The sequence below is a fragment of the Rhinichthys klamathensis genome, unplaced genomic scaffold, assembly GCF_029890125.1.
Source record: "Rhinichthys klamathensis goyatoka isolate OS25496 unplaced genomic scaffold, OSU_Roscu_1.1 h1tg000006l_1, whole genome shotgun sequence".
Lineage (NCBI taxonomy): Eukaryota > Metazoa > Chordata > Actinopteri > Cypriniformes > Leuciscidae > Rhinichthys > Rhinichthys klamathensis.
Window position 1 is genome coordinate 3,023,933 of NW_026606559.1, and position 19,026 is coordinate 3,042,958.

The following is a 19,026-nucleotide window of genomic DNA, read 5'->3' on the forward strand; positions in this document are numbered from 1 at the left end:
TGGGCTCTAAGGCGAGATCCTAATTCGTCAGTCACTGACGATTAACGTCAAACGTGACTGACTGATAGGGAATAGGTACTGAACACAGGCATGAACACAGAAACAAGAGGAACAAAAAAAAGTTCATCACAAGAGGGGGAAACAGGTTAGGATCATAACAGCATTGTTGAATCATTATTTTTCTGTTTATCCTTGTAAAGCTGCTTTAAAACAATAGTATAATGTACTATATAAATAAAGGTGACTTGACCTAAATCAGGGATGAAAAAGACAATATTCACCAATTTCAGGTGTCCATAGAACTATTGCGGGTTTTAACCTTTATAACTTTATAACTTACATTTTAAGTAAATTTATGACTTTTTTTTTTTCTAGGTCCACTATGACTTTGGCCTGCGCAATATTCTGTCCGTCCTGCGCACTCTTGGTGCCGCAAAACGGGCCAATCCCAATGACACAGAGTCTACTATTGTCATGAGAGTTCTGCGAGACATGAACCTGTCCAAACTGGTATGAATTATATATTCTCTCTCATATCAGTTTGTGGTTCAATGTCAAAATTCCTTTCTAAAAGCATCTGTAATAACATTGAAATGACACTTGTCTCTGCCCTTTAAGATTGATGAGGATGAGCCATTGTTCCTCAGTTTGATTGAAGATCTTTTCCCCGGAATTCAGTTGGATAAAGCTGGATACCCTAATCTGGAATCAGCCATAGACAAACAGGTTGGAAAAAAAATATCATATATTAACCTGAACGTTTGTTAGGTTGAGCACTGGGAATCAAAATCAAAACCAAAATCTTTATTATTCTACTAGGTAACTGAGGCTGGTCTTATCAATCACCCACCATGGAGGTTAAAGATCATTCAGCTATATGAGACTCAAAGAGTTCGTCATGGGATGATGGCACTAGGACCCAGCGGAGCAGGAAAAACAACCTGCATCCATACCCTTATGAAGGCCATGACTGGTGAGAATTAGACATCAGCCATAAAAACTAGGCCATTATGTTACAGTGGACAGGGTCCATTTCATTGGTGATGTAAATAGTAAACATTTGTAATGTATATGCAACTTACACTGTAAATGCATATCTAGATTGTGGCCAACCTCACAGAGAGATGCGTATGAACCCTAAAGCTATTACTGCACCTCAAATGTTTGGTCGACTCGATGTGGCAACCAATGACTGGACTGATGGAATCTTTTCCACTCTTTGGAGGAAAACACTCAGAGCAAAGAAAGGTAGATCACCTGTTAAAAAAGTGTATAGAATATGCATAAGCAGCAGAAGCTTTTGGTTACAATTACAATTAAGTACTGAGTAATAATAGATAACAACATTTACTTACTATAGGGTTATGGTTCGGATTAGGGTTTGGTTTAGAATTAGTTGCATGTAATTAAATGTAAGTAATAATTTACTGTTATTACTATAATAAATACATGTAACATGTAACAAGCTCCTAGCCTCCTTTTAAAAAAAAAGCCTCCTTTTTTTTCAGCTCCTAAAACTGTTTTCCTGAAATGATTGCCCATATCAAAGTAACTTTAAAGTATACAGCACTGAACGCTAAAACTATTAAAAATTCTTAGCATGTCTGGTCTAAAATGTTTTTAAAAAACATCTACTTTTGAGGGAGCAAATGTTTTAATATATGCCAGCAGAACCCTTCAGGGCTTTTTTTGTCTGGTCAGTTGTGTAAGAAAGCTGATGGTTTCCAAAGTGGTTGAAAAGCCTCTCAAACAGGCAAGAGTGTACTATTCCCTCCCTTTACCAAAAGGCAATGAGATCTATAACACATGAAAGAGAATGTTTCATTTAAATGGAAACAACATGTTGAAACCTATCGACTCAGTTTTTTAAATCAATGAACAAGTGCATCCATCAAACAGGGCATTTGACACTAATGGGCTAAGCAATCAGCCATAAAATGTCAAATGTCAATCATTGATCATAATGATTGATGGAGGCCACAACATTATGCAATTGTATCTGTATCTTATTTCATTGCTCATTTGTACTTCATGGTTTGTGTTTAGGGGAACACATATGGATTGTTCTTGATGGGCCAGTTGATGCTATATGGATTGAAAACCTAAACTCAGTCCTGGATGATAACCGTACACTGACATTGGCCAATGGTGACCGCATCCCCATGGCCCCCAATTGCAAGATTGTGTTTGAGCCACACAACATCGATAACGCCTCCCCGGCCACAGTGTCCCGTAATGGGATGGTGTTTATGAGCTCTTCTGTCCTTAATTGGAGCCCTATTTTGGAGGTGGGTGATAACAAATTAGTACTGAATGATACTATTATTAAGTATTCTATATTTAGATAATTTAAGGGTTACACTTTATTTCGATAGTCCACTATAGACATTCTACTATAAGTAACTTTGCAACTACTCAATGTCAACTAACTCTCATTAGAGTATTAGTAAACTGGTAGGTTTGTGTTAGTAGAATAAGTTGACATGTACTTGCCAAGTTTCTTATATTCAGCAGTAGAGTGTATTTTGGGGGACCATCAAATAGTGTTTGCAGATATTAAGCAGACAGTCTACTAAAACTCTAATGACTGGTAGTTGACATGTAGTCACAAAGTTACTTAAAGTTAGGATGTCTAAAGTGGACTATCAAAATAAAGTGTTACCAATGTAAGTAATTAAAAAGATACAATTCTGTCAGAGGATGCTTGGTTACACTTTATTTTAAGTTTTCTTTGTTACACTGTAATTATACATTTGAGTACTGATTAATATTAAGTAACTACATGTACTTACTATAGGATTAGGATTAGGGTTTGGTTCTGTTTAGGGTTAGCTGCATGTACTAATACATAATTTATAGTTATTACTATAGTAACTTCATGTAACATGTAACAATGACACTGTACAATAAAGTGTAACCGGATGCTTGCTTCAAAATCTACAGAAATAGTTCACCCAAAAAGGAAAATGATGTCATTTACTCACTCCATTGTTCAAATATTCTTCCTTTCATGGAACAAAAAGGAAATATTATGCTCTTTTTCAAGACTAAGTGGCTGTCAAGCTCTAAAAAGGACAAAACATGTATCATAAAAGCAGTATTCATGAGTGGACTATGGACTTCTGAAAGCTATCGTAGCTTTGTATGAGGAACAGACCACACTTTAGGTAATTCTCTGAAAATTTGCCATAGCTCTTAAATCTCATTAATGCTTGCTCTAATATTCATAGATGTAATGTCAAAATATGACAAAGGACACCACAAGGAAAAAATTGAAGCTCAAGGTTGAATGTGTATAACGGTGAATGCCTCTTCAGAAGACTTGGATTAAACTGTTTGATTCCAATGAATTACTGGTAAAATGTCTTTATGAACTTTTTGAAGCGTTAAAGTGTTAGTTCACCTAAAAATTAAATCATGTCGTTTCAAACCCATAAGACTTTCGCTTATCTTCAAAACACAAATGAAGATATTTTTGATGAAATCTGAGAGCTTTCTGTTCTATCCATTGAGAGCTACGCAACTACCACTTTGACGCTTCAAAAAGTTCATAAAGAGATTATAAAACTAATCAATATAAATCAGGCTGTTTAGTAATTTAAATTTTTGGGTGGGTGGGAGTAAGGCACAGAAATCTGTCTCCATTTGTCTTTTGAAGTTGAATGAAAGTCTTATGGGTTGGAACAACATGATTATTTATAAATTATGAAAAGATTTTCCTTTTTGGGTAACATAAATTTAGTATATTAACCAAGTTTTAAAGCTGCAGTCGGCAAGTCTGGCAGATTGAGTGGACTTAGGCAAAATTTGGAATGTTTACAACTCTCATGGCCCTCCCCCACTATCAACGAATACCCTCCCACCGAGTTCATGCTCGTCAGTGCGTGTGCACCAGATTTTCAGTGAACACGCCCGTCTCATCAGCATCCATCAACACCATGGGTTATTTGGACGTATGCTGTCCTGGCTAATCTACCGATAGATTGCAATTGCCAATGTCATTTATACTCTAAATGAGCTTACTTGATTTTCCGCCATCACTCTTCGTTACTGGGCGAACTTCCGTGAACTTCAGGCGTGTGCATGTTATTGTTGATTGGACCTGATGATCCGGGAGCTGTGGATTTTTGCAAAACAAATAACACGCTCCAGGTGGAGTTAGAAGCTCGGGCTTTTTTCTAAAACCACTTTATTTATGTTGTTCTGTCGGATTATAGTGTCGATTTCACTGAATATGATAAAAAAAATGTTGCCGACGGCAGCTTAAAGAAATTTGAGAACACTTAGAATCTACAATATTTCCCTCCAAATTTGCATAATAAAAGTGAAAAAAAGGCATCCACTGAACCTCGATTGTAGAACCCAGTAGCTCTGCTAGTTATTCCTTTAAGTCCACTCTGAAGTCTAAAATCCCCAAGGCATTTCTCTCTGTCTTTTTAACAGACTTCAAAGTGTTCAACTGTTCAATGCATGAAGAGTAAATGAAGGAGAGCCAGAGAAAGACAGAGAAGAATGACAAACTATTTTTAGCTCTAAAGGATAGTTCATTTAATTTCAGTGTATCTCCCACTGTGTGTATGTCTTTCCTTCCAGGTTTTTTTACTTGTGTGTTTGTGTGTGTGCAGGGCTGGCTGAAGAATCGCTCCCCTCAGGAAGGGGTGGTCCTGAGGGATCTCTTTTCGTCCTCCTTCCCTGAGCTCTATCGGTTCAGCATTCAATCTTTGCAGTATAAGATGGACATGCTGGAGGCCTTCATCATCATGCAGTGCATAAACATGCTGCAAGGACTCATTCAGCCCAAGGTTGTCAACAGTTGTGGTCCTCATTACAGATTTTGCAACAGTGAAAGACTGCTTACTAACATTCCAATCCAAAAATAAGGGTTTTAAACTTCAGCTTCTGTCATTAAAAAACAGAGTAGCACAGTTGTTAGTACATACACTGTAGACCAGGGGTCACCAATTAGCAGACCACTGTCCATTTCCGCCCCGTGAGACAACAGTTGCACCATTTTAACCTTTGTACAATTTAAGTGAGCAGCGAGTAAAAACAACACACCACAAGCGCTCAGGGTCATTTATGTCTAGTGCTATATCTTCGAATTATTTTATTTAGGCCCAGACGCACTTCTTAAGCCAATTTGCATGTTGCTTCTCTCTCGCACTAAAGACATAACAAGCGTGAAGTACGCTTCAGTTGACGTGGTTATTTTAACAACAGTACCGAAGATACGGTGGTGAGCTGCAATACTTTTTAAATGTTGAGCAGGCAATCTCATTGGCTGCAGAATCAGCAGAGGCCAACCACTACTACCGCTGTTCACAAGGAAATGTATAACTATTCCAAAAAAAAATATTGTAGTATTACGGAAATACAGAGAGTAGACCTCTTGGAACTTTAACTGAACACCCCTGCTTTATGCATTAGTGCACATACAGCCCATTATGCATGTACAACATTTTTCCCCTATCCCCTCATAAGCTGTTCCTATATAGTGGAAGTCATGCAGTCCTCTACCTGAGAGAGCAATGTACAAAAATGAGTGAGCACTTTTGTGCACCGAAGAGGACAGTGGTGATGTAGTATAAAGAAGGTCTCCACATACAAGATTTCATTTGATGAGATTCATCGGTGCAGTATGGATGTTTACAAATCTTATTAAAATGCATTATAGGAATTAGCAATGGTTTCTGACAGCACTATAAAATGTCTGACACCTGAAACTGTGTACTAGTGATAGGGTGATTTGATAAAGAAATGGTATAGCAATGGTTATAGCAAAATAATACAATTTCGCTACATTTAATGCAGTGAGATTTGATTAATCTTGACAGCGGCCGTCATTAAACTGAAATATTGAATGCTTGTTGATCAGCTGAAGAAAATAAATAAGCTCATTATTATATGATACAATATAAGCAGAATAAGCTTAAATAAATCTATGAATGAATACAAATATACTGACGTCCTGACCAGTTTCACTCAATACATTTCTTCTTGACATTCAACCCAATGCAGATTTTCCCCTTATCTGAAAGTCATGAATATGATTAGGATGAACTGTCCTCAGTAAATGTCACACATTATAACTCGCACTGTCATTTGTAAAGCATTTAGTTTTGAGATACACATTATACAGCCCTATTGTCACCACACTATCATTCTATGAGAATTAAACATGAGCCAAATATGCATTACACCCACTGGCTCTATAAAAAAGGACCTATAACCTTCAAAAGCACTTTGGGCTTGATGTAATTCTTTCATACACAGTGTGTATAGAGCACCAACAATACAACCTGAAAATGATTATGTAATTGACACAGACAGTGTCTGATTGTTGTGAATTGGATGTTGAAGAATATTAACACCTCAGGCTGTAGCTGAAAAGAAACATTCATGCATTATCACTGGTGCAGTTGTGTCTTTTCCCTTCCTGTTGACCCCCCCTTCTTTCTTTCTTTCTTTCATAATTTATGAGTACTAAAGAAATTAGTACTTTTATTCCACAAGGACACATTAAATTGATCAAAAGTGACAGTAAAAAATATTTTAAAAGATTCTTAAAAAGATTTATATTTTAAATAAATGCTGTTGTTTTGTACTCCCTATTTATCAAATAATTCTGAAAAAAGATCAGTTTCAAACTGACTGTAACTCTGTAACAACTTATTTCAATACTGATAATAATAAGAAATGTTACTTGAGGAGTAAATTGTAATGATATTTCACAATATTACAGTTTTTACAGTATTTTTGATCAAATAAATGCATCCTGGGTGAGCATAAGAGACTTTTTTCAAACCCATTAAAAATCTTACTGACCCTAAACTTTTGAATGGTAGTGTATATTAATGTGCTGATAATCCGGATAGACTCGTAAGGTAGATTTGCATGGGGAATGCATGCAACATCAAATTCTTATTTAATATTTTAACCATGCCTTTAAAAAAACACAATTGTTTTTCTCAAAATAGCTATATTTAAATGAAGTAACTTTATCATTTTCATGTACTTTCAACAGCTGTCGTCCTCATTAACCCAGATTTTGTAGCTGCAAGCAGTTTATTTTCTGTCACTGTCAGACAGACTAAATATTAAATCAACTTATTTTAATTATGAATGCATATCCAATCTAGTACATATGGAACATTTTACAGCAAATTAACCTATCCCGAAATTTGCCGAAAAGTATCATGCATGTTATTCTTAAAAGTTATAAAAACATATTTAGTGGTCATATGGGTATACATTTTCACAAGTTCACAATAAAGGATTAGATTACTATTATTATTATTATTTGGATATATCTGATAATGCATAATATCTTTTCTCTGGTTTCATGAGTGCAAAAATAATCATTTTATCCGGCCTTCATGCTCTGACAGATCTTTGATGGTGTCTTTGATGATTTAACCCATCAGGAGCAGGGAGGGGAGCTGTTTCGTGAGCACATGGAACGACTGTATGTCTTCTCTCTGATGTGGAGTGTGGGAGCCCTATTGGAACTGGATGATCGAATGAAGATGGAGCAATGGCTCCGTCACCATGACAACATCTGCCTGGACCTTCCCAACATCCCTCCCCACAGCGAGGACACTATGTTCGACTTTTACGTCACTAATGATGGTATCTAACTCAGTCACACGCCTCATTCTGTGTTATATTTGCTTCATTTTTATCTGCCTTTGTCTATGGTTCAGTTTACATATAAATCTTCGACTATAATAATTGTGTAAATGTTTTCAACTTGTCAGCTTTTCCGATTGGTAAATGACAAGAAAAGCTGCTTAGTAAGAATGACTGAAGGTTTTTCTTCTGAACAAGAGCATGCTGGGAAATTACTCTTTCTGTCAGTACAATTCAAGCAGCAGTCTATAGAATTTCTATGACATTTTTCCTATTGAGAGGAGAATTTGCATGTTTATGGAGAATAGTGTATTTGAAGTCTGTAGTCTGCCTCCAGACAAATCTGACACTCAAGATTGTTTTTATTCTGTCTTTGATCGTTTTGCTGGGCATTTTTATGGCGGAGTATATTCCAGGTTGACTTCTTTTCACAGCTGAAGCTTGAAACAAAATAGTTTAGACCCAAAAGTCTCTGGTTTATAAGTGTCCTTAGAAGTTTTGTTGCAAAATACTGTACACTTTGCAATTCAAATAGATGCCTAATTAGCAGCAAGTTTCCTAGCCCTTAAATGTTAATGGCAAAAACTCCACTTGTGAGTCAGAACCAGGGTTAATAACCCTATTTAATTATAGAACACATTGGAAGTTCATTATGGAATTTTAATAAAGGTTCTTGCAAGATGCTATTCACAGCACTCACAATGGAAACTGTGTGTTTTGTAGGCCATTGGGTTCACTGGAATACCAGAGTGGAAGAGTATATTTACCCACCTGACTCTACACCAGAGTATGGCTCCATATTGGTGCCCAACGTAGACAATGTTCGCACTGACTTCCTCATCCAGACCATTGCAAAGCAGGGGAAGGTGAGAGCCTTTTCACTCTTATTTGACTTTTAATTAAAAAATATATAAATAACACGTTTCTGTTTAATGATCAGGCTGTACATTTATCTGCCTGTTACATTATTAATATTGTCATCATATATATGTATATAATATGTTCTCGAAACTGGCAGTAAAAAAGACTGTAAAGTGCTAAGTTTGTTAGTTTACAGTACATAGTTGTTATGGAATTATTCAATTCCCTAGACAGTTTAAACACAAGGGTTCCACAGAAGCCTGACCGAGCGCGAACACCCATCGAGCACTGGCTCTGAGACAAGAGCAAGCACCGTTTTGGTGGAATAATGTTATCTGTCTTCGTGAATTGGAATTCAGTTGTAGATCGTATTATAAAACCCTCTGGATCTGATAAAAACACTCAATAGTTTGTAGATTGAATTTTCTAGTGTAGGTTCTCGACAATGACACCATGCAGTGCATTATTGATTTGTCTAAGTGAGGCTTGTTTAAATGGACAGCTACTTTGTTTGTCATCAAGACTTTTCCTGTGCTGCCAGCACTATGATTAGCCTTGCACAAGGACAGATGGTCGCCCTCTCTGGAGTCTACTCGTGTTTTCTTCATGTGTTTCAGGCTGTGCTTTTGATTGGAGAACAGGGCACTGCCAAAACCGTCATCATCAAAGGCTACATGTCCAAATATGACCCAGAATCCCACACTGCCAAGAGTCTCAATTTCTCCTCTGCCACCACACCTCTTATGTTTCAGGTACATGAAGACAGTGTTTTCTCCCCAAAACATGTCTAATGTTGTGGTAACTTTGATGAACAGTATTTTGGTTACACTTTCTATGAAGTCTGCACATACTTTATTACTGTGTTGTAATACATTTATTATAAAATATACATCTTTTGGAGAGGAACTAACTAAACAACTAAACATTTTAAACATTAACTAAACAGAGTACAATACAGTAGCTCAGTTCTATTTATTCATATTATCCATTTATCTGTCACGGTGATCCGAAGAAGACGAAGATGAAAATAAAACAGGATTTATTAAAAAACCTCAGAATAAGCAGGCAAATAACAATCAAACTATGCGAGACAGTGTGCTACGCACAAACAATACCGGACAACTGACGAGTGCACAAGGAGGAATTAAATATACAATGGTGATGAGCTAAATGATGAACAGCTGTGATGATTGAGTTAGTGTCCATAGAAACAGATGAGTGGCGGGAAACTAGAAGAAAGGAACACATCCAAACAGAACAGAACTGTAACAATATCATATTTTTCAAAACTACTCAGGAAAAAGTTGGATAGCAGTGTAGCTTTTTAGGAATTGGCTATTACACAAAAATAGTATTACACACACACACACACACACACACACACACACACACACACACACACACACACACACACAACTCTCCTAAAAGACCCTCTGTGTCATAAGCATCATTCTTTCAGCTTTAGATTTCTGTGTGCAGTGTGTTCTATGCATGATACTCTTAAAAGTTTTAAAGCACATTACTGTGTACAAAAGAAAAAGGTAGAAAATTAATAGTTAATGCAAGGATGCGTTCAATTGATCAGAAGTGACTTTAAGCCATTTAAATTGTTACAAAATAAATTCTGTTTCAAATAAATGCTGTTTTTTTACTTATTTAATCAATTAATCCAAAAAAAGTATCAAAGTTTACACAAAAATATTAATTATAAAACAACCATTTTAAACTGTGATAATAATTAGAAATGGCACCTAAGCACCCAATCAAAATAAAAGAATGATTTCTGAAGGATCATGTAGCACTAAAGACCGGAGCAATGGCTGCTGAAAAATTGTTGTTTGAAATATATCAAAATGGAAAACAGCTATTTGAATTGTAATGATAATTCACAAAATTTCTCTTTTACTGAATTTTTGATCAAATAAATGCAGCCTTGGTGAAAGCCTTGGTAAAATATTTATTGCAAAAACTTTTGAATGGTGGTGTGAAATACATTCATATACACACCATTGTATTGTATTTACACTTTTCTTAAAGTGTTTGGGCAAAAGTTAGACCAAGAAACCCATGAGGGACTGAATGCATCAATATGCTTTGCAATCCCCAGGCTCAGGTGTTAAAGTTTGTTTAGCCTGGTTAATGTTTCATCACATTCCCTGCTTCATTATTGACTGTTGTGTTATTGATCCAAATCTCATCTGAGCTTCTTAATTTATGAGTTGCTGGATGTGTTTGTGAGTAATCAGCATGTATATGGTTGTTTCCGTGCCTGTGACTTTTTAGCGCTCTGTGGAGAGTTATGTAGATAAACGAATGGGAACCACTTACGGCCCTCCGGCAGGGAAGAAAATGTCCATCTTTATTGACGACATCAACATGCCTGTGATCAATGAGTGGGGTGACCAGGTAAGATATTGCAGAAATGATGACTTAAGAATCACTACTTATATGTTTGTACATTTAGTTTTATGAGGTGAAGTTTCAGACCTAAGAAGCACAGGCACATTCATTAAACAGTTTCAGGGCAAACACCTGCATCCTTTTCACTAACCACCCACAATCCACTTTTTTTAATTAAGTAATGTGTCTTTCTTTTCAGTACAAACATCCTCCTTTTTGTGGGAATTAAGGTTATTGTTCCCAAAATGCATCATTATTTGCCTTGTAAAATGTATGTCGTTCCAAACCCCACCTCACAAAGCAGGTGGTAAGCATTATTTTGTTTAAAGGATACAGTTGTGTGCATTTTCTCTTAGACATGTGATCAGTCATTAATCAAATTATGATCTAATAAACTGTGATCATAAATCAATATGCTTTATTTGCATAATTCCTAAAACCATCCATTTCCTCTCTTCAAAGGTCACCAATGAAATAGTTCGGCAGCTGATGGAGCAAAATGGCTTCTTTAACCTGGAGAAACCAGGAGAGTTCACCAACATTGTGGATGTCCAGTTCTTGGCAGCTATGATCCACCCTGGAGGGGGACGAAATGACGTCCCCCAGAGGCTGAAGAGGCAGTTTTCTATTTTCAACTGTACTCTTCCTTCCAATGCCTCCATAGACAAGATCTTTGGTTAGTATTGTCGTCTACCATTTGCAAAACAGTAAAAATCCGTTGCTTTACTACCATAGATTCAAAACCTAAAAAGTCTAGAGGTCAATTTGAGGCAATCACAGAGAGTCTTTATTTATCAGTATTCAGCAAACTGCAACATTTCCGACCAAACTGATATAGCAGTCTTTTGCTGCCATATTCGTAATTTAGTGAATATTTTTTCCTTCATTTAGTTCTTGCATTACTCTAGTTATGGGGCTGTAGGACATGAATGAACATTTGTTTTAAGTCAGTGTTTTATATCTTTTGCTTTAAGGTGCAGTCACATCTAGCCATTTCAATAGAAATTCACGAGATCAGGATTTTTGCATGAGAGGTTAAATATTTCCCCACACAGATTTCTCAATGGGTTCAAATTGGTCACATGAATTCACCGAGTTGACCAACAGAAAGCTGCTTGGTTTGAAAGTAACTTATGTGCAACGTCATGCATTGCTACACTATTGACAATAGACTATGGACCTTTTGCACCTTTTGTTTGACAGTGGCTAATATCGATTTCACATTTCCCAATATTCCTTTTGCAAATATTGTAATAATCCAATGAGATTTTTATTTAAACAAGGAGTCAAACAACAAATGGCATGGACATACAGTATTTTAAAAGAATCAGTCAAATTGTGCATTTAGACATGCATTATGAAATATCATGAAAGGCAGAAACACAAAGAAAGTATCTGGACCGTGCTTCTTGGCTCAGAGAAATTATTTATCACATCTCATTTAATTTGGTCATGGTTGTCAACAGCGTTGGTTAAGCAGAACCGATTCTGTATATGCATATTGATTCTGACTATGGGCGTTTTCCTGCTCGGCTGAAGGTCTGGATCTTTTTATTGACAGATCTTTTTTCTATTGATATGATATATCATGCAGGTTAGCATACACCCCTCAATATGTGTGTAATATTGACATTTGTGACAACTGTGATTCTAATTCAACTCAGTATTCTATCATTCAGGAAGGTCACATTTGCTCATTCTGTCCTTCACCTTTGTGAGTTTTCTGTCTGCTATAGATCAACCGTTTCTCATTCACTTTTATTTGCAATATATATTGTTTCCTGCTGCAGGGGTGATAGGCACAGGCCATTACTGTTCCCGTCGGGGATTTTCAGAGGAAGTACGGAACACAGTGGTCAGGCTGGTTTCACTGACCCGAAGACTATGGCAAATGACAAAGGTTAAAATGCTGCCCACTCCTGCCAACTTTCACTACATTTTTAACCTGCGTGACCTCTCCCGCATCTGGCAGGGAATGCTCAGCGTGACTGCAGAGGTCATCAACTTGCCTGATGTGAGTAGAACTACATTTCTGTTCGTATTAAGACTCTGAGAAAAAGTAAATGAAATTTCAGAAATCCATGATTTCTGAAATCCATGATCCATGATGAGTTTTGGATGTACTCCGTGTAACAAAGTTAGCACTCTCTGAAGTATAACGTTGAATGTCCTTATCCTTATACAGAAAACCAATGCATGGAACCATTTGATGCTATATGGATTAACAGCCATACTATTTAGTTTGGAGAGCATAAGGTGTAGCTGCATGGTATTAAAAGCAGAACTCAAGAAAGAACCCTATTAATTTGATATGCAAACTGATAAGGATCAAAAGGGTCCTTAACCTCTTCCTTAAGCTTCCACAGTATGATCCTCTCCAAACACTTCATCACTATGCAGGCTAAGGTAACTGGGCAATAGTCGTTATACTCTTGAGGACTAGGTCTTTTTGGAAGTGGTATAATAATAGATTTTTTCCAAATATCTGGAATAATATGTAAATCAATGGACCTCTGAAAAATGTCCACCCATGCAGGGGCTAATTCCTCTGTAAAGGTTTTCAAAATAAAAGACCATCCAGCCCAGTTGCCTTTTTTAATGCCAAGACCTTTAAAAACCTTAACAACATCAGTCAAACTCATTTGTGGTTTAGATACAGAATCATCAATCCTAATAGTACATCATTACAGTCATAAGAATTAACATCAAACCTACAGTAAAAATCATTAAGCTAATTTACCGGTGTCTCCTCATTTACAGCATACAATACATTTACTTTTTACAATACAGATTGTTTCAAAGCAGCTTTACAGAGATAACAGGAAAATAATGCAATAAAGTTTGTTTCCAGAAGAAAATAGCTTAAGTAAGTCCAGCTTAAGTAAGTTCAGTGATGTTTCATTTTTGTTTTAAAAAAGTTAGTAATTTAGTTAATTTATATATATATATATATATATAGCCGCTCTGGAGTAAACCGTGATGTCATCTTCCAGCTCAGTTCAGTTGTTGTATAATAGTGTCAATGCAGGTAGATCAATATTATTGTTGAATATTAAATTAAATGTTACATTTAATGTCCCCAACTAAGCAAGCCAAGCCATTGGCAACAAAGCCCAAGACTGGTTGCCCACTGAAGCTAAGCAGGGCTGAGCCTGGTTAGTACCTGGATGGGAGACCTTCTGGGAAAACCAGGTTGCTGCTGGAAGAGGTGTTAGTGAGGTGGGCGTTCTGGCGCAATATGGCTGCCGTCGCATCATCCAGGTGGATGCTGCACATTGGTGGTGGTTGAGGAGATTACCCCTTCTATGTAAAGCGATTTGAGTGGCGAGAAAAGCGCTATATAAATGTAATTAATTATTAATTATTAATTAACAAAGGTGGAAAAGGCGACAGTGGCAAGGAACCAAAACTCCATCAGGTGGCAGAATGGAGGAAAAAAAAAACTTGGGAGAACCCAGGCTCAGTCGGGGGGCCCAGTTCTCCTCTGGCTAATGAACGAATAGTGTATGATTATGATTCAGGCAGAATTATAGGTCAGAAGTCAGATTGGTTTGGAACAATCAGAATATTATCCAGTTCCATCTGGTTTAAGATCAGAGTCATCACACCGGGATGGAGACGGGTTTGTTGAGGATCGTGTCGTGTCTGTCGGGATGGATGTCGTGTCGATGAGGCCTTCGATGAGAGTCTAGTTGACACAATCTCTGCTGACACTTCAGGGATGCGTTGTGGCCGTGTCTAGGTGCAGGTCCTACATCCGGTCTGGATACGGCCCGGATCCGGCTGACTACATCATGCGTTGTGGTCGTGTCTAGGCGCAGGTCCTCCATCTGGTCTGGATACGACCTGGATCCAGCTGATTACAGTAAACCTCGGAATAAGCAGAAAGACTAACATTAGCGTAGATGCCATGCTTTGTATGATGTAACGAGTACATCTGTGTAGAATCTACACAGAATTTGACATACGCAAACCTAATTTCATTATCACCAATATCTGGATCATAAAGCACCTCCCAGTCAGTACAGAGTAAACAGCCCTTCAATATCTCCACTTTTTCTGAAGAACAAAATCTCACCATCTTGTTCACAGGCTTAACTGACTACAGCAAGTTACGGTAGACAGGAATAAGCTGCACAGTATTATGGTCCGAGTTTGCTAATGGTGGCTTAACTTTCACAGTATATGCATTGGATATATTCCCATAACACTTGCAGTTGACATATTGTTGGAAACCAGGAAGAAATCTTTCAAGATAACAGTGATTTATATCACCCAAAAGAGGAGCATTAGGAGTGTGTTGGAGCTGCTGTTGCAATCACTCAGACACCTGCATCTCAGCTCTTACAGTGTTTACATCCGGTGGCATATAAACAACGCAGATGACAACATTGCCAAACTCACGTGGCAAATAAAATGGTCGCAAGCTAATGTGCAGCAGTTCCACATCTCTGTTACTGAAAGTCTCCCTCACAGTAATGCAGCCACACTACCAATCATTAACATAGACACAGACACAGAAATGGCTCGCACTAATTATATTGTGCCCGTTTCTCCTTGGTGCCCTCAGGGGACCATTCTTCCAACCCTGCCACCCTTGGTGCTTTAGGGCGCACCGGTTTCCAGCGAGCTCAGGTCTCAGTGTACGCCCAATTCAGTTGTTCCCTGCCAGTCATCCACTTCAGGGCACCAAGTTGACTACTCACAATGCACCTTTATTAGACCATCTGGCAGCGTGGAAACTTCTTCCAAACGTGTCTCAATGGGTCCTGCACCCTGTAGGGCTGATTTTCGCCCGCCTTGACTCAATGGGGTACTTCACTCAGTGGTCAATCCCAAGCAGATCAGGTAATGAAACTCGAAGACAGTGTTGTGGCTCGAGCCACAACCGAGCTCAGGAAATCTAATTGTGAACCGTGCTGCCTTCGGCGCTTCGGATGCATCGGTTTCCAACGAACGAAAATCTCAGTGTCCCCCCAAATTTGTTGCGGCCCTACAGAGTTTGTTCCCTCCCAGGATAAGCTGTAGAAAAATCAGTTTGGTCGTTCCCTGCTGGCCATCCACTTCAGGGAACCGAGTTCAGTATTCAGAGTATACCCGAGATCAGCCTCAAGAGGCTGGTCCCTGTAGTAGACCACATTGAGGCCTAGAGTTTTCTTCCAAATGTGTCTCAGTGGGTGGTGGACTCCGAGCAGGCTCGGGTGAGGGAACAGGAAGTTTAGTCTCTTTTGGCGAAGGAGGCCATAGAATGTATTCCTCCTCCAGAGAGAAATGCCCAGTTCTACAGCTGGTACATGAGGAGACTCAGGTTCAAGATGCTGATGATTCTGCTTATCGTGACTCAAATCAAGACAGAGGACTGGTTTGTCACAATTGATCTAAGGCACGCTAATTTCCATATTTCCATCCTTCCAGAACACAGGAATTCCTGAGGTTCGCTTTAGTGGTTGAAGCATACCAATATCGGGTTATTCCGTTCAGCCTTGTGTTATTCTCACACAGAGATGGCGGCTCGGCATCGAGATGTCGTGCTTAACCACAAAATGTGCTTGGGGTTGAGAAGAATATGCGATTAAATATATGCTTTCTCCCGTTCAGAGAACTACTTTTCTAGGAGTCGTTTTTGGACTCGGTCTCGATGCAGGCACAATTGTCTCCCGCACATATCGAGTCGAATCTGGCAGCAGTAACCAGAATCAAGCTAGGCCAAGCTAGGCTCATCACTTTAAAACAGTTTTTTGAGTCTGTTATGGCTCATGGCATGCTGCATCCGATGTGATACTCTTCGGCCTGCTGGACGTGAGACCCTTGCAGTGGTGGCTTAGGACCAGGGGGATTCCCCGAGGGGCAACCTGTTTTGCACGATCAAGGTGCCTTTGTTCCTTGATCATGTGGATGAAGCCTTGGTTCCTGTCCAGTGTTGGGAGCATCCTGTCATCACAAGACTGTGTCGACAGATGCATCCCTCACAGGGTGGGGAGCGGTCATGGAAGGCCACTCGACCCAGGGTCTGTAGTAGGAGACCAGGACAAACTGGTCTAGAAAGGAACTATATCCCGGAAGCGATACATTGTATTTACAACGTAAACTGCGTAGGAGACTGATGCAGAAAAGAAGAAATTGTTTAATAAAGTCGTTATTTTTGTTTGTTTTTTAAGCAGAAAAAGTATTCTCATCGCTTCATAAAATTAAGGTTAAACCACTGTAGTTGCATGGACTATTTTAACTATGTCTTTACTACATTTCTGGGCCTTGAAATTGGTAATTAAATTGCTGTCTATGGAGGGGTCAGAGAGCTCTCTGATTTTATTTTTACGGGTTTGGAACGACATGAGGGTGAGTAATTAATGACAGAATCTTCATTTTTGGGCGTTAGGTATTAGTTTTTTACAATCACGAGTGCGCTAGGATTTGACATTTATGGCAGAGATAGTCTTATTATTGGGAGATACTAGGGTCCGTGGCTCTACCATTGGACAAAGTGTAATGGCTAACCTGGACCACGTGTGCCTTGATAACCAATCTGCCTTGACATCATTTTTTTTCTTTCAGAGCTGTGCAACAGTCAATCACTGTTTGCGGACACCATAGAAATTAATGAGAAGTGCCATAAACTGAATCATACCTGTCGCGCAGTTGTTCGTGACTTCTCCTATAAAACAGATTTTTAAAACTGTTTTTTAGAATGAAACACTTGGCATTACTCCAGCAGCCATATCACCCTGTAGCCCAAGACTGGTTGCCCATTGAAGCTAAGCAGGGCTGAGCCTGGTTAGTACCTGGATGGGAGACCTCCTGAGAAAACCAGGTTGCTGCTGGAAGAGGTGTTAGTGAGGCCAGCAGGGGGTGCTCACCCTGTGGTCTGTGTGGGTCCTAACGCCCCAGTATAGTGACGGGGACACTATACTGTCAAAGAGCACCGTCCTTCGGATGAGACGTTAAACCGAGGCCCTGACTCTCTGTGGTCATTAAAAATCCCATGGCACTTCTTGTAAAGAGTAGGGGTATTACCCCGGTGTCCTGGCCACATTCCACCCATTGGCCCCCTGCCAATCATGGCCTCCTAATAATCCCCATCCACTGAATTGGCTCTATCACTCTCTCTCCTCTCCAACTATAGCTGGTGTGTGGTGAGCGCACTGGCGCCGTTGTACTGTGGCTACCGTCGCATCATCCAAGTGGATGCTGCACACTGGTGCTGGTTGAGGAGAGACCCCCTGATATGATTGTAAAGCGCTTTGGGTGTACAGTAGTACATATGAAAGCGCTATATAAATGCCTCATTCATTCATTCATTCATTACTCGAGGATCTAGTAAGAGCGCATCTGTGGAGAGCCACATATGTTTGACGAGAGTGACGAAAGGCCATAAGGGAAATGTTGTGTGGAAAGCCTTATAAGGAGATGGCTTGGGCATGTTTTATGCAAATGACTAGCCTTGTGCACATGGCCGCTCATTTAGAATACTCCAAATTCACTAACATTAGAACGAGATTAAGAACAAATTCATGTGTTGTGAATTAGGCAGAGATGTTTTGTGAGAAGTTCTCTACAAATACTAAATATCCCACGCAATTATTAGTGAATGAGCCATTGTTCTTTTAAAAAGTCAGTTGCAGAAACAATGTCAGAGTACTTTAGTATGAATACAGTAAGAATACAGACATTCAAGAACTATCAAATGGAAACAAATGTCAAGAAAAGCATTTTGGTTCCAGTGTTCTTTAAATAATACCCTACACATTACTCAAAATTGTGTATGAAATATTGGCCCAGGTATTACTACGGCTGTGGAAGCATGAATGCAAACGTGTTATTGCTGACCGGTTTACTGCCCCAGAGGATGTGGCCTGGTTTGACTACACACTGGCCAAGCTGGTGGAAGAAGAGCTTGGGGAAGATGAACGAGCGGTTGTGGATCTTGGGGTGGATTCCTACTTTGTGGACTTTCTCAGAGATGCACCTGAGGCCACAGGTAATGATCAGAAACAAATAAAAATGTATAAAAATTGTATTAACTAAAATCTTCTTGTCATGCTAGAAGTCTGTTACACTTTTGTTTTGTTTGAAATTTGTTGTATGATGACGTCAGTAAAAAAACTAAACAAAACAAAACAAAAAACAGCCCTTGGCCGT

The 19,026-nt window shown here is 38.8% G+C and overlaps 1 protein-coding gene and 1 pseudogene across 1 annotated transcript in view; both read left to right on the top strand.

Annotated features, from left to right (window-relative positions):
• The window catches only part of dnah5 (dynein, axonemal, heavy chain 5), a 171,460-nt gene that overhangs the window by 77,183 nt on the left and 75,251 nt on the right, over nucleotides 1-19,026 (top strand). Inside the window, exons 40-52 of the mRNA XM_056257650.1 lie at nucleotides 376-510; nucleotides 619-726; nucleotides 820-973; nucleotides 1,102-1,248; nucleotides 2,047-2,288; nucleotides 4,626-4,802; nucleotides 7,425-7,629; nucleotides 8,353-8,495; nucleotides 9,108-9,242; nucleotides 10,774-10,896; nucleotides 11,353-11,566; nucleotides 12,681-12,904; nucleotides 18,667-18,865. Of these exons, the coding sequence (XP_056113625.1) occupies nucleotides 376-510; nucleotides 619-726; nucleotides 820-973; nucleotides 1,102-1,248; nucleotides 2,047-2,288; nucleotides 4,626-4,802; nucleotides 7,425-7,629; nucleotides 8,353-8,495; nucleotides 9,108-9,242; nucleotides 10,774-10,896; nucleotides 11,353-11,566; nucleotides 12,681-12,904; nucleotides 18,667-18,865 (2,206 nt within the window). The remainder of the gene's footprint in view (nucleotides 1-375; nucleotides 511-618; nucleotides 727-819; nucleotides 974-1,101; nucleotides 1,249-2,046; nucleotides 2,289-4,625; nucleotides 4,803-7,424; nucleotides 7,630-8,352; nucleotides 8,496-9,107; nucleotides 9,243-10,773; nucleotides 10,897-11,352; nucleotides 11,567-12,680; nucleotides 12,905-18,666; nucleotides 18,866-19,026) is intronic.
• LOC130091108 (5S ribosomal RNA) lies at nucleotides 17,595-17,711 on the top strand (annotated as a pseudogene).